This window comes from Mchenga conophoros, linkage group LG23 (genome assembly GCF_057382185.1).
Source record: "Mchenga conophoros isolate Kocher_MC1m ecotype Shallow Benthic linkage group LG23, M_conophoros_male_GT1.1, whole genome shotgun sequence".
Taxonomy (NCBI): Eukaryota; Metazoa; Chordata; class Actinopteri; order Cichliformes; family Cichlidae; genus Mchenga; species Mchenga conophoros.
The window spans coordinates 12,091,200-12,103,780 of NC_140547.1; the positions used below are offsets into that span (position 1 = coordinate 12,091,200).

Here is a 12,581-nt window from a genome sequence, read left to right on the forward strand (position 1 = left end):
ATTTATCACGGGCTCTCCCTGTTGGTGTCAGGTCTGATGCTGCAGGCAGCTGCTTGCTTCCTGTATTAGCCACAGTCCTTTTCGCTGCTTGATAACCCCACACCCCGGACTGTATCGCAGACGGATTTACTTTTCGTACCCCGCCCTCTCGCTTAGGGAAACAAGCCGAGTCGGTGTCCCGGTGTAGCTGCCGGTAAAAGCGTGGCAGGCGGCCCCGTGTGCTGTGAGAGGCGGCTGCAGGTTCGGACTGAGAGGCGCAAGGCACGAGTTTGCAGGAGGTAGCGCTAGTTAGCAGGAGCAGCTAGGTGGCTAATGGCTAGCAGCAGCAGGTAGAAAACCAAGAAGAAGCTGAGTGACAGAAATGTCTACACCTCGAATTCTATAAGTCAGTTAAACCGAAGAAGCTGTCTGACTTTTAAAGAGCACATCGTGGTGATAGGTTTTACCAGATTAACTAAGTGACATGCTTCCGAAAGTGCACTAACTTAGCCTAACGTTAGCTAGCCAAGTTATACTAGAGCTGATCCTGTTGCTTTTTAATACTGACTTTCACACGAGGGAAAGGTTAGGCTAGCAGCAGCCCACTTCACTGCAGTTTTGTGCTTCTTTTTTAATTTTTTGCCTTTTTCGTTAATTTTATTTTTAAATTTTGGACAAAGTCGATTCGGGTTGTTATTGAAATGGGCCCCAAAAGAAAACCCGGTCCCCTTAATATTACGCCCATTGGAGAGGGACAGGCCACCTCCAACACCATTGATGCTGCATCTGAGTAAGTGCTGTGCCTTATGATTAATTGTGTTAAACCACTGAATCGTGAATTGCTTTGTCCTTATACCGAGGTAATTGGCTGTTACTGGAGTTGCACAAGATTTCGTTCTGCACCACCGTACAAGGAGGTGCATATGTTAATTCTCACTCCTTTTAAGGAACTCTGCTAAACCAAATGCCACCTCCTTACAGAGCCAACCTCGAGGCCTTACAGAAGAAGCTGGGGGAGCTGGACCTGGATGAACAGCAGAGGAAACGGCTGGAAGCCTTTCTCACCCAGAAAGCCCAGGTTGGGGAGCTGAAGGATGAAGATTTCGAACCCATATGTGAGCTGGGTGCAGGAAACGGAGGGGTGGTCAACAAAGTCCGCCACAAACCCTCGGGCTTGGTCATGGCTCGGAAGGTGAAGAATGATTGTTTAACAGCTGTTCTCCAAGTGAAAGTAAAAAAAACTGCATTCCACTTCAAGTCTAAGATGTTATCAGTGCACCATGTCTGGAAACGCCTCTTTCTGGAGAAAGACAAGGGAACTGAAAATAATAAAACGGTTACAACAAAACGGTTAGTTTTGAAGTTCAGAAACAAAAATGTTTCAGGTAAATGTCAAAGATATGCCTGAGGTATTTTATTGGCAGCGCCTGAGCTGCATAGCTCAGCTTATCAAAGAGCGCCAACACATTTTTTTCCATTGTGAAATGTTTTGTTTATATTACCTTCACTTTTTTTTTTTTTAACGACAAACCCTAATGGCATCCTTATCACAAGTATTATCTTATCTTGTGTGCTTTTACGAAAGATATTTGCCATTATGTTACACTTTTTTAAATTTCCTTTCACACTATCAAAGTGTAGTTTCATACACTAAATACTTATCTCTTAGTATCTATCTCTTTGTGGGTATATAAGAATGAATGTAGTAAGTTATCTAGACTTTATACAGATGTGGCAGCAGCAGTCTAAGCGAGCTCAGGCTTGAGGCCTGTGGATGTCAGTTGAACCTTTGTTGAAAGTTCTTCTAAACTGGAGACATTTCTCAGAGATTATGGTCCATGCGGACATAATGGTATTATGAAGCTGCTGCAGATCCATGATGTGAATCTCTGGTTTCACAACATTTCAAAGGTTCTTGACATCTGGTGGCTGTGGAGGCCATTTGACTGCAGTGAACGTACTGTTGTGTTCAAAAAAATAGTTTGATGTGATCGTTGTGACATTGCATTATCCTGCTAGAAGCAGCCATCAGAGGATGGTACACTGTGGCCATAGGATAGACAAGGTCAGCAGTTATAGTCATGTAGGCTGTGGTGTTTGAACAATGTTTATTTGGTACCAAGGGACTCAAAGTGTGTGAGGAAACTGTCCCCCACACCAGCAGCCTGGACCATTGATACAAGGCAGGATGGATCCGTGCTTTCATGTTGTTTACACCAAATGCAGAAATCAAGACTTATCAGATCAAGCCTTCTACTGTTCACATTTAGTGAGATGTGCAAGTTGTAGCCTCAGTTTCCTGTTCTTTGCTGACAGGAATGGTACCCGCTGTGGGTTTTTGTTGCTGTAGCCAATCTGCTTGAAGGTTCAAAGCAATGTGCAGTCAGAGATGTTCTTCTGCATACCTTGGTTGCAATGAGTGACTATTTGAGTTACTGTTGCCTTCCCATTGACTCAAAGCTCTACGGCCATTGCATCAGCAAGTATTTTTGCTCAGAACTGCTGCTGCTCACTGGATATTTTCTCCTTTTTTGGACCCTGGAGATGGTTGTGTGGGAGAATCCCATTAGATCAGCAGTTTCTAAAATACTCAGACCAGCCTGCCTGGCACCAACAACCATGTTCAGTCACTTTAATCACCTTTCATCCCCATTCTTATCGTCTGAACTTCAGCAGCTCGTTTTGACCACGAGTACATGCCTAAATGCACAGAGTTGCTGCCGTTTGTTGCTGATTAGCTATTTGTGTTTTAATGAGCAGTCGAGCAGGTGTGCCTAACAAAGTGCCACAAGTGTAAAAAGGGGACTTCAGGCGGTGTAACTGCATCGTCTGCATGCAACTTAAATTAAAACAGTATTTCGTTTCTGTGTTTTGTTTTTGTTTTGTTTTTTGTTTTTTTTCTCGTCAGTTGATCCACCTGGAAATCAAACCTGCCATCAGAAACCAGATTATCAGAGAACTGCAGGTCCTGCATGAATGCAACTCGCCCTATATTGTGGGCTTCTATGGCGCCTTCTACAGCGATGGAGAGATCAGCATCTGTATGGAGCACATGGTGAGAGACAAAGATTGTTAGCTGCAATTTCTTTGTGAGACTGGAATCGATTTTGCGAATCGCATCACCTGAGAATTCTTATGTTGTGCAACACACACGTTCCCACAGCTACAGGCAGTTTTGTCTGTCTTAACATGGGCTGTTTTGGTCTCTGCAGGATGGCGGATCCTTGGACCAGGTTCTTAAAGAAGCCAGAAGAATCCCAGAAGAAATCCTTGGAAAAGTTAGCATAGCTGTGCGTACACCGTTGATGTTTTACTTTGTTTGTTTGTTTTTGTTTTGTGGCTTTAGGTGTTTATTTACAGGCTGTAAAATATGATTCGCTTCACAAGTCTTCTCACATGAACTGTGGACGATGTCAGGAGAGTCGGGCCTGATAAGTTTCTGAAATTGATAACGTGACACAGCAGGTCAACATCAGACACATTTTCACTCTGGTTTAGACGAGTTCGCTTCCTGATGTTTTGAGGCAGGAGGCTCTGCAGAATAATTTCTGCTTTCTTTTCTTAATCTCCAAAAATCAGAGCAGTCAGACTCTTTGGCAGCTGGTGGTTAAAGTGTACTTAATGTCGACTTTGTCGGTCATTCACGTTCTCACATCCCATCAGGTAATGTTTAGAAAGGTTTACGGCTGGAGGTGATGTGTGAAAATAATTCTGGACTCGAGGATTTTAAGGCGTTTCTGACCACAAAGCAGATTTTCTGAGAAGGTCATATCCTATTTATTACACAATTTTAAACATGTCCACTAGGGTAAAATGAAGAAATTCAAATATTTTATATCCAGAAGATCAAAGGAAAACTTTTACAGTTAACACTGAACTGTGATGTGAGATGCTCTGCACAGCACTTAAGGTTAAGAGATATTGACCGTAGTCACATATTGAGCTAAATGAATCCTGTGTCCACCTGTAATTGTGGACAGCATATGGATGTATGCTGGATGCTTAAATTTTGACCACAGAGCGACTTAATCCAACACCTTTTTCTTTTGAAATATAGTTGCTGTTCGAATTTGGCAGCAATATAAACAAAAGGGTTGTGCCTATTTTTGCATGTGTGCTGTTCTTTGTGGTTTTGCTTGTGGTTGTGATGTTGCTCAACTAGCTGTGTGTTGTCCAATAATGCATAAGTTGCATGCACAGTACAGTCCCGTGTGTGTGGACTCCTAGATTGTATGTCTGTAAACTGAATGTTTTGGGGTTTTTTTTTCTCCTTTACAGGTGTTGAGGGGATTGGCATATCTGCGAGAGAAGCACCAGATCATGCACAGAGGTAATGCTGTTCTTGAGTCCCGATAAATTACAGTTGTGCTCAAAATCTCATTTGGAACACTTTCAAATCTCTGCAGTATATTAAAGCCCAAATATGGAGTTTGTTTGTAACACAGTGATTTCATAGAGTTATTTGGGTTTGGATAAAATATAAAATATGTGGCACGTCAGCCTCATTTGATAATAGGTTATCAGTGTTTTTGTAGACACTTCTTAGAGACATCCGGTTGAGATTCAGATCATGGATTATAGTTCCTTAAACTATAAGATAAAGCTTTTTGGACATTAGGTCTGATCGGTATTTCCAGACGTCTGAACTTCGGTTAGTGTAACCACTTGAAATGCACCACATCCAGTCAACGGGCGCCAGTAGTATCTGTACTTCTTCATTTGAATTTGTATTAATTGTCTTCATTGCTCTCCCTTCACATGCATCAGCATCTTAAGAGCTTTAGCACACGTATGCACATACGGGACCAGCTATTTTTTGGGGGGGGAAATAACAAGTTTCTCATCAAGGGAATTTGTAGAATAAACATTGTCCTCATGAAAACATTATTTGTATTCATTGAAATGACAGGTCACAGCATCTCAGGCAGGTTTTTCTCTGCACACAAGTGAGGACACATGGGTGTGCTGTTGTGAAAATTACTGAGAAAGGGAGCAGCAAGAAGTGCATCGTGCAGTGAAGTTTCAGTGCTACAGGGTCGGTGGTACTCCAGGACAGAGTTGTCTGTGAGCTCAGGCGGTAATTACAGCCTCTCAGATGTGATTATAGAGCAACCGCACCCTGTTGACCCCTCCCTCCACGTCTCCCTCCATCTTTCTCCCGCTCTTTCATGCCATTTCTTTCTCAGCTTCTCCTCACGTGTCCTTGGTCGGTGGGAGGGGGTCATACACCGCAGAGGACAGATTGCAGGGCTCAGTCCTACACCATTATTTTGCAGGATGTTTTTCAGCTATGAATTGGATATGTGGAGGACTGGGCTTGTTTACAACAGGGACTCAGCAAGAGCTGGGAGCTCTGTACATGCCACCCGTGGCCTGCACGGAAGACTGTAGTCCTGTTTTCAATATTTCTATGAAGCATGAACGATCTGTATTTGTGAGAAAGCGTTTTCTATCCATCGTGGAAAGCATAGGTTCATGGTATTGTCTCACATAAAAACTGGGATACAAACAATAGATGAACGTAAATGTTTTCCCTACATATATCACAGTATTCTTGTAGGAGGGACTCGCCAGAGAATCGCTTTAGTTGTTTTTATTGCTGCAAAGTGAAATTGTGAAGCGGACAGGCTGATCGGACAGCCTAGGTCAACTTGTATGGACGAGCATGTATGGACTACAGTGCTATTGCACACATTTTGAATGAGAGACCTGAGTCACCAGTCTTCTGTGAGATAACGAGCTGTTATAGACTCATATGAATCTGAAAATCAGAATCCAGGAAAGGTTGTGATGGGGTAAAATGTGATGCCGTCATGCTTCTGAGTTCCAGAAGCTCGAGCATGTAAGAGAAATCCACAAGATTGTGGTCGCAAGTAGGGGGATGGATTGTGTTGCTTTCTTGGCTCATTCTGAATTGGAAGATACCAGGATGCCAACCTAAGTATGTCAAGTGTTGGTTGGCTTCTTTGGTTGAACCGATTTAACTTTGCCGTGGTCAGCTAACGTTATCTCAGGATGGCCGAACGTGAGATGAGCATTTGTGTTTGTAGTTTTCTCAGATTATTTTTAACGTTCGTAGGAAACTTTTTTTTTCTTCTTTGTCCCATTCTACCACTAAAAGATTAAATTTCTATTTAGAGGTTACATCATAAACTATTGATATTTGGTGTCCCTCTTTTAATTATCACGCAAAATATCGAAATGCTGTGCTCTCACTTCACACATGTATAAGCACATAATGCTAGTTTCAGCGACATTAAAAGTCATGTCATTCTGTCAGTCAAACTTGGGTCAGATTTATGTTCCTTACAGCTTCAATTCTCCCCATGATGGAGAGAAAGAAACAGGCAAAACAAAATAAAAGCAGACATGATAGATGTGCCTTTTTGGGCATGTGCAGTTTTCACGAGAGCAAAGCAGAGAAAGGTGACCTGGGGCCCATTCAGACATCAAGCAAGGGGGGTTTACAAACACGTTCGCAAAGCTCTATAGAGTTCAGTGCAAAAAGTTTTAGGAAATTAAGATGTTTAAATGTGCAGCAGCTGCTGTAGCCGCCACATCTTAGAGACACAGAAATGCACAGGAAAAACATGTTATCACCATGTCTGCAACAGCCTGCAACAAACACACTGAAAAACTGTGCGTGTGTGTCAAGGAGTAATTATTCTATTTTTAAAGGTACAAGGTGGTCACACCAAGTATTCATTTGTTTTCCTTGTTCTCTGTACTTTGTATTTGAAGAAAAAAATGTTAATGGTATTATTTCTGAAAATGACAATTCCTAAATGTTTTGCACAGAAGCGTGCAAATCAGAACACCAGTATAGCAGTGTCTGCTGTTTCTTTAGGTATAATTTAGTAATAAATCTGTGCTTTCTCTTGCATACAGAAACTTGTAAGCCAAAGGAATGACAGATGAAACACAGTATGAAGAAGAGCCTCTTCTTTTAAATGTAATGCGCATTTGTTTTTGTCCATGTCCCCTCTGCCATGTAGACGTCAAGCCCTCCAACATACTGGTCAACTCTCGTGGGGAGATCAAGCTGTGCGACTTCGGTGTTAGCGGCCAGCTCATAGATTCCATGGCCAACTCCTTTGTTGGAACGCGCTCCTACATGTCGGTGAGTCAGCTCTGCGCGCCTGCGCCCCCACCCCTTTTCCTCTGGCCCTATCCCCACTTTCCTTCTCCACTCTTCTCACATGGCTCTTGTTCTCTGGTTCCACCCTCTGCCTTCCTTTCCTCTGGCCCTCCCTCACTCCCCTGCCAAGAACCACGGGCTGTACCCAGGAAGGGCTCTTTGGCAATGAGGGAGGCAACTGTGCTTGAGCTTTCTCGTCCTTTCCCCTCACTCTTAGATACCTGGTGGGTGCAGTGCCAAAAGCTGCTTGTGTGTCTAATCCTACTCCCAAAAAAGCACCTCTGGTGCAGAGAAGCTTGCCCTTTGATTGCAATTCCTAAAACACGCACACACCTGTCCTTGCTCACCCCTAAAACAGTCCAAAGTTGCTGTCCACTTCCTGCCAAACCCTCTTCTCTGTCCTCTTGCCCTAACCACACCCCACCTCTGCTTGCCATAACACCCCCCTCCTCTTCTCTTCCCACTTCTCTCCTCCACTTCCTGTGCCTTCGCCGCCCAGCCCTCTCTCCTGCTTGGCGTCTTGGCTTCACCGGCTCTGTGACGTAGTTATGTGTTTCTCAACAGCCGGAGAGACTGCAGGGCACTCATTACTCGGTTCAGTCTGACGTGTGGAGCATGGGTCTGTCTCTGGTAGAGCTGGCGATTGGCCGCTACCCCATCCCCCCACCAGACGCCAGAGAACTGGAGGCCATCTTTGGACGGGCCGTTGTGGATGGGGCTGAGGGAGAGCCTCACGTCAACATGCAGAGGCCTAGACCACCCGGAAGGCCTATAAGTGGTATGAAGGGCAATAGCACACACACGTGCCTATAAACTTATGCAGATTACTTGACATTAGATTAGATTTGTGCTCATATTATGCTTTGTGGGTTTTCTCCTCCCTTTAGTGTCTTGTTTACGGTTTTGTGTATGCAAAAGATTTGTGAAGTCTGCAATGAAGGGAGTTATACTCTCCCAAAAGCAAACATTGCTCCTAACCTTACCGAGGCCAGTGTGTAACACTTTTCCATAATGCTTGACTAGCAGCTACTCTGGCGTGGCCTCGTGCAGTGTATGAGTGGATGCCTCACAGCGAACTCTGAAATATCTCAACCAAATTTTCTGTTGTTGGCTTTAAGAACAAACATTAGTCTTTATGCACTCCTAGCATCTGAGGAACTGGAAGCCTAGCGGGTAAGGGTTTGTTTGTTTTTTGTTGTTGTTGTTTGACAATCCTGTCCTCACAGCAGTGGAAAAGTTGGCATGTTAATTGGCAGTTTTGGCTGCCAATTAACATGCCAACTTTGACTCTACTTTGACTGTATGCTCAGAGCTGACTCACAGGTCACAGCTATGTCAAAATCATAATGCAATGGACAATCAGAAAATGTGGAAATTTGAAGATGGTGACTTTTGACAGGGTGAGGGTTAGCCTTTTGTGCAACTGGGCTGTCTATGTTCACACTTCCAATGGTATACATGTTTTTAACAAAACCCCCACGGTACATTCATAATTCAGCAACAGTAATGCATGAAATCGTTTTCATGCATTAACCTGTCTGGCATCCACAGGAGAATAGAGCAATCACATTCTGGTTGTGTGGTCCAACTTTGTAATTTTGAATAAAGCCAAAAAAATCTTTATTGATCCTCATGGGGAAACATAATCTCTGCACTTAACTAGTCTCTAGCCTTGCTGAAGAGCTTTACATGACAGTTGAGTCGTCCAGTAGAGATGACTGGGCTCACAGTACCTAAATTTAATTTTTAAAAAAATAAAAGAGAAATGGTTATGTGCAAACTTGAACTTTACATCACAATTCCCCAAATACACATGCAGACTTCAGGAATGATTACTCAGCCCTGGTGTCAGCTGTTGGTGTCTGCAACAGACTATAATGGCTGCCTTAAAGAGACAAGAGCTCATACAGAGCTTTTGGCAGCACGAGAGCTGCTGTGTTGTTGTACAGTTTGAGAAAATGCACAGTAAAATTAAAACTAAAGCATTTAAATGTATTCTAAAGAAGACTAACCAGAGATTGTGTCTGTTTCTTTTCCCACAGGATCTGGGATGGACAGCAGACCTGCCATGGCCATCTTTGAACTTTTGGACTACATTGTCAATGAGGTCTGAGCAATGTCTGTTTTTTCCACAGTATGAACAAACACTCACATCTTTCCTCAGTCAGTGTATAATCTTTAACTCTTGCTTCCTCCTCAGCCACCCCCCAAACTGCCGCTTGGTGTCTTCACCAGTGACTTCCAGGACTTTGTGACAAAATGGTGAGCACCGAATGTGACGTTTGTCTTTCTTTTCTCAGCTCATGAAGAATTATGAAAGGAAGCTATTCAGAAAACTTTGACATTTCCAAATTGCTTCACACACCTGTTGCAAGAGTTGTTTGTAATTAAATGCATGCATGTAGTTTTTGTGCTTGTGCAGGTTTGAGGTGGTTAGGAAACAAGTCAGCACCACACTCTGATAAAGATCCCGTCTGGACTAGTGATAAAAATAACGTTTTTGCCATAATAGTTCAGAATAGTATCTACTGTTCTTTACCTTTTTAAAAAGTCTATGAATACAGAGATATTGTTTCAGATAATTGTTGCACATGTTTCTACATCAGTCTTGTCTAAAGTCTATACTGCACTGCGGCTGATGTCAAAACTACTAAAGAACATGCGTGCATACATGGTAAACTCGTGTTTTAAGGTGAACTCTGAAACAGAACAAGGCCTTCTAGCATCTAACCCTCTGCATATACATGGTGAACGACATGCATGCAAAGGATATTTTACTTATGTTTAACATATTTATCTCATTTTTGTCTGCAGTTTGATTAAAAACCCAGCCGAGAGAGCAGATCTGAAGATGCTCATGGTGGGCACCCTAATATTTATTATAATTTTATTATTTTTAATTTGATACTTAACCCATCTGTTTTTTGTTTAGTTTTTCTGATAACAATAAAAACTGAAGTTTCATTTTTCCTTAGAGTCACACATTCATCAAGCGATCAGAAGTGGAGGAAGTGGACTTTGCCGGCTGGTTGTGCAAAACCATGGGCCTCAACCAGCCCAGCACTCCCACCCGCGGCGCCGAGTGACCGGGCTCCCACGCTGCCCTGCCACGTCTCGGGACCTCTGTGCGTACACGTGCATATCCTGTACGTGTACACACAGAAGCTCTCACAAATATTGGCACTTTTTTCTTGTTGCTATAGCTTCAAACAGTTTTTGTTCCCCCTCCCCAGTTATTTCTTCACCAGCAGCAGGGCCCATTGAGTCATTGTACTGTAAGACCACAGCTTCACCTTGACAGTGTCGAGAGCAGCCACAGCTCATTTTTCCACACTGCTACAGAGGATGTAAAGCACTGAAGGGCTGCCAGTGTGTCAGCTAAATTTGCTTTGACAAACTTATTTTGTATTGTCAGATATTCTGTATTAACCTTTTCTATGGCAATGGGTGATGGCACATGGGACTGTATTTTATTAAATAACCTGCTGTAGAGATTTGGTGGAAATCGTAGGGAAATCAAAGCATATTATCTACTTGCAAACTCGCGATTGCTTTTATTGAAGGTAAATGCAGCTACTTTAATTAGAATCATAAATGCTAAAAGGTTCTGTTGCAATTACCTGCAATATAATAATCGCGTTTGAGAGTAGAATCCAGGGCAAATGAGCGTGTAAGGAGTCATTTTCACTTTTTTGGCAAATGAACAATGTCACAAACCAAAGAGGGTACTCACAACTACTACTTTTTTTTTCCTGATGGCTGATCTTTTTCTTGTGTGCAGATTCATGAACAGTATGAAACTGTAATTTGAATGTTCTCATTTTCTTAGTCAGTGATCTAAGTGTTGATTGACATCATTTCTTCAGCATTTATTTCAATTTGCATCCCACACTCGGTCTCACATGGGAGGACACACATGCCGTTATATGCCAAAATGTGTTTGACATTGAGGAAACAAAAATGTATTCATGGGACAATATAGCATGGTTTATTATCTTCTAATACTGTTTGTGTATTTGGTTTCCCAACTCATGATGGGGATGATTAGGTGGTGTTTTTATCAGAATCCTGAATCTGCAATGTTTAAGAGATTTCAATCATGTTGGCTTTATTTGACATTTTCTTTCTATGTTGTCTGTCTGTACTTTCCCCCTGAGGTGTATATATTTTCACCGTACCGCTACATGTGGCGCTCTGAGCTTTCTCCTTGGATGCAGCCAACCCGGAGGCTCGCTCTTGAAAGATTTCGGTTGAATTATTGCTAAAATGCTTTTCCTTGTGATTAAACCCAGTTAATTTTGTTAAAAGTACAACCTGACTTCAAGTGGGACATCAGACTTCTCAAGTCGTACAAAGGGTCTGACCGAGCATTGTAACCCAGGTCAGTATTGGTGGTGGTTTTACTTACTATCCTGCTGTCTTGCTAGAGCTCTTGTATCCTCTGCTTATGGCTGCCCTTTCTTATCCCCTCCCCCACCCCCCCAAAAATGTGCATTTGTAAAGAGCAAAATGGATGCATTGTCACCTGTATGTGTACAAAGCTATATACAAAAATTACAGTACTATTTTGCAGTCTTAATACACAAATCCTTGATTTATGTAAATGACAAGAGTCATTTTATTATAATATAAAATGTGTTGGGTATGGATATAATGTATTAAAAAAAAAAGTTTAAAATAAAACCTATTTGTGAATGTACTGTAACATTTCCTTGTCATTTATAGCAGACATTAAAGTCCGCATTATGCATCCACACTAGCTGGCCACTTTTTTAGGTACACATTGCTAATCCTGAGTTGGACCTTTTTTAAATTTCACACATGCCTTAAATAAAGAAATGACAAATTCTCATCATGGGTTAGATTATGGGATATATTTACATGATGGTGTCATTCAGTTCCTGTAGTCGTGTTCTACTGATTCCCAAAAGTGCTTTAATGACTTGGTACCTTGTGACCCAACTGTGTTGGGATTTTTAACATGGTGTGTTATCCTGCTGGAAGCAGCCAAGATGAATATACTGAACATGGATGGCAACAACAGTCAGTCAGGCTGTAGCGTTTCAGCGTGGCTCAAAGTGTGCCAGGTCATGACCCCCGCCTCCCCCACACACACATTTACACCAGCAGCAGCAGCCTAAACTGTAAACGGCAGGATTCTGACTTTACCATCCAAATGTTGCAGCAGAAATCCACACTTATCACAACAGGCAATATTTTCCACTCTTTTGTTGCCTAATTTTTGTCAGTTGTATCCTCAGTTTCCTGTTCTCAGCTGACAAGAGTGGCACCCAGTGTGGTCTTCTGCTGCTCTAGCACTGCTAAGTTTTGTGTTCACAGATTGCTCTTCTGCACACCTTGGAAATTAGTTACTTTTATTTTCTTATAAGCTTAAGTAGTCAGGCCTATCTCCTCTGACGTCAAAAAAGGTGTTTTCACCCAGATAACCACTGCTCACTGGATA

General features: G+C 42.4%; 1 protein-coding gene across 1 annotated transcript; it reads left to right on the forward strand.

The window, feature by feature from the left end:
• Positions 1-11,816, forward strand: map2k2a (mitogen-activated protein kinase kinase 2a). The gene is made up of 11 exons (XM_085264335.1): positions 1-769; positions 961-1,171; positions 2,888-3,034; positions 3,192-3,269; positions 4,258-4,309; positions 6,975-7,099; positions 7,682-7,895; positions 9,160-9,224; positions 9,318-9,379; positions 9,932-9,977; positions 10,093-11,816. Exons 1-11 carry the CDS (start codon positions 681-683, stop codon positions 10,201-10,203), a joined length of 1,200 nt encoding a protein of 399 aa, XP_085120461.1. The 5' UTR covers positions 1-680; the 3' UTR covers positions 10,204-11,816.
• The last annotated feature ends 765 nt before the right edge of the window (positions 11,817-12,581 follow it).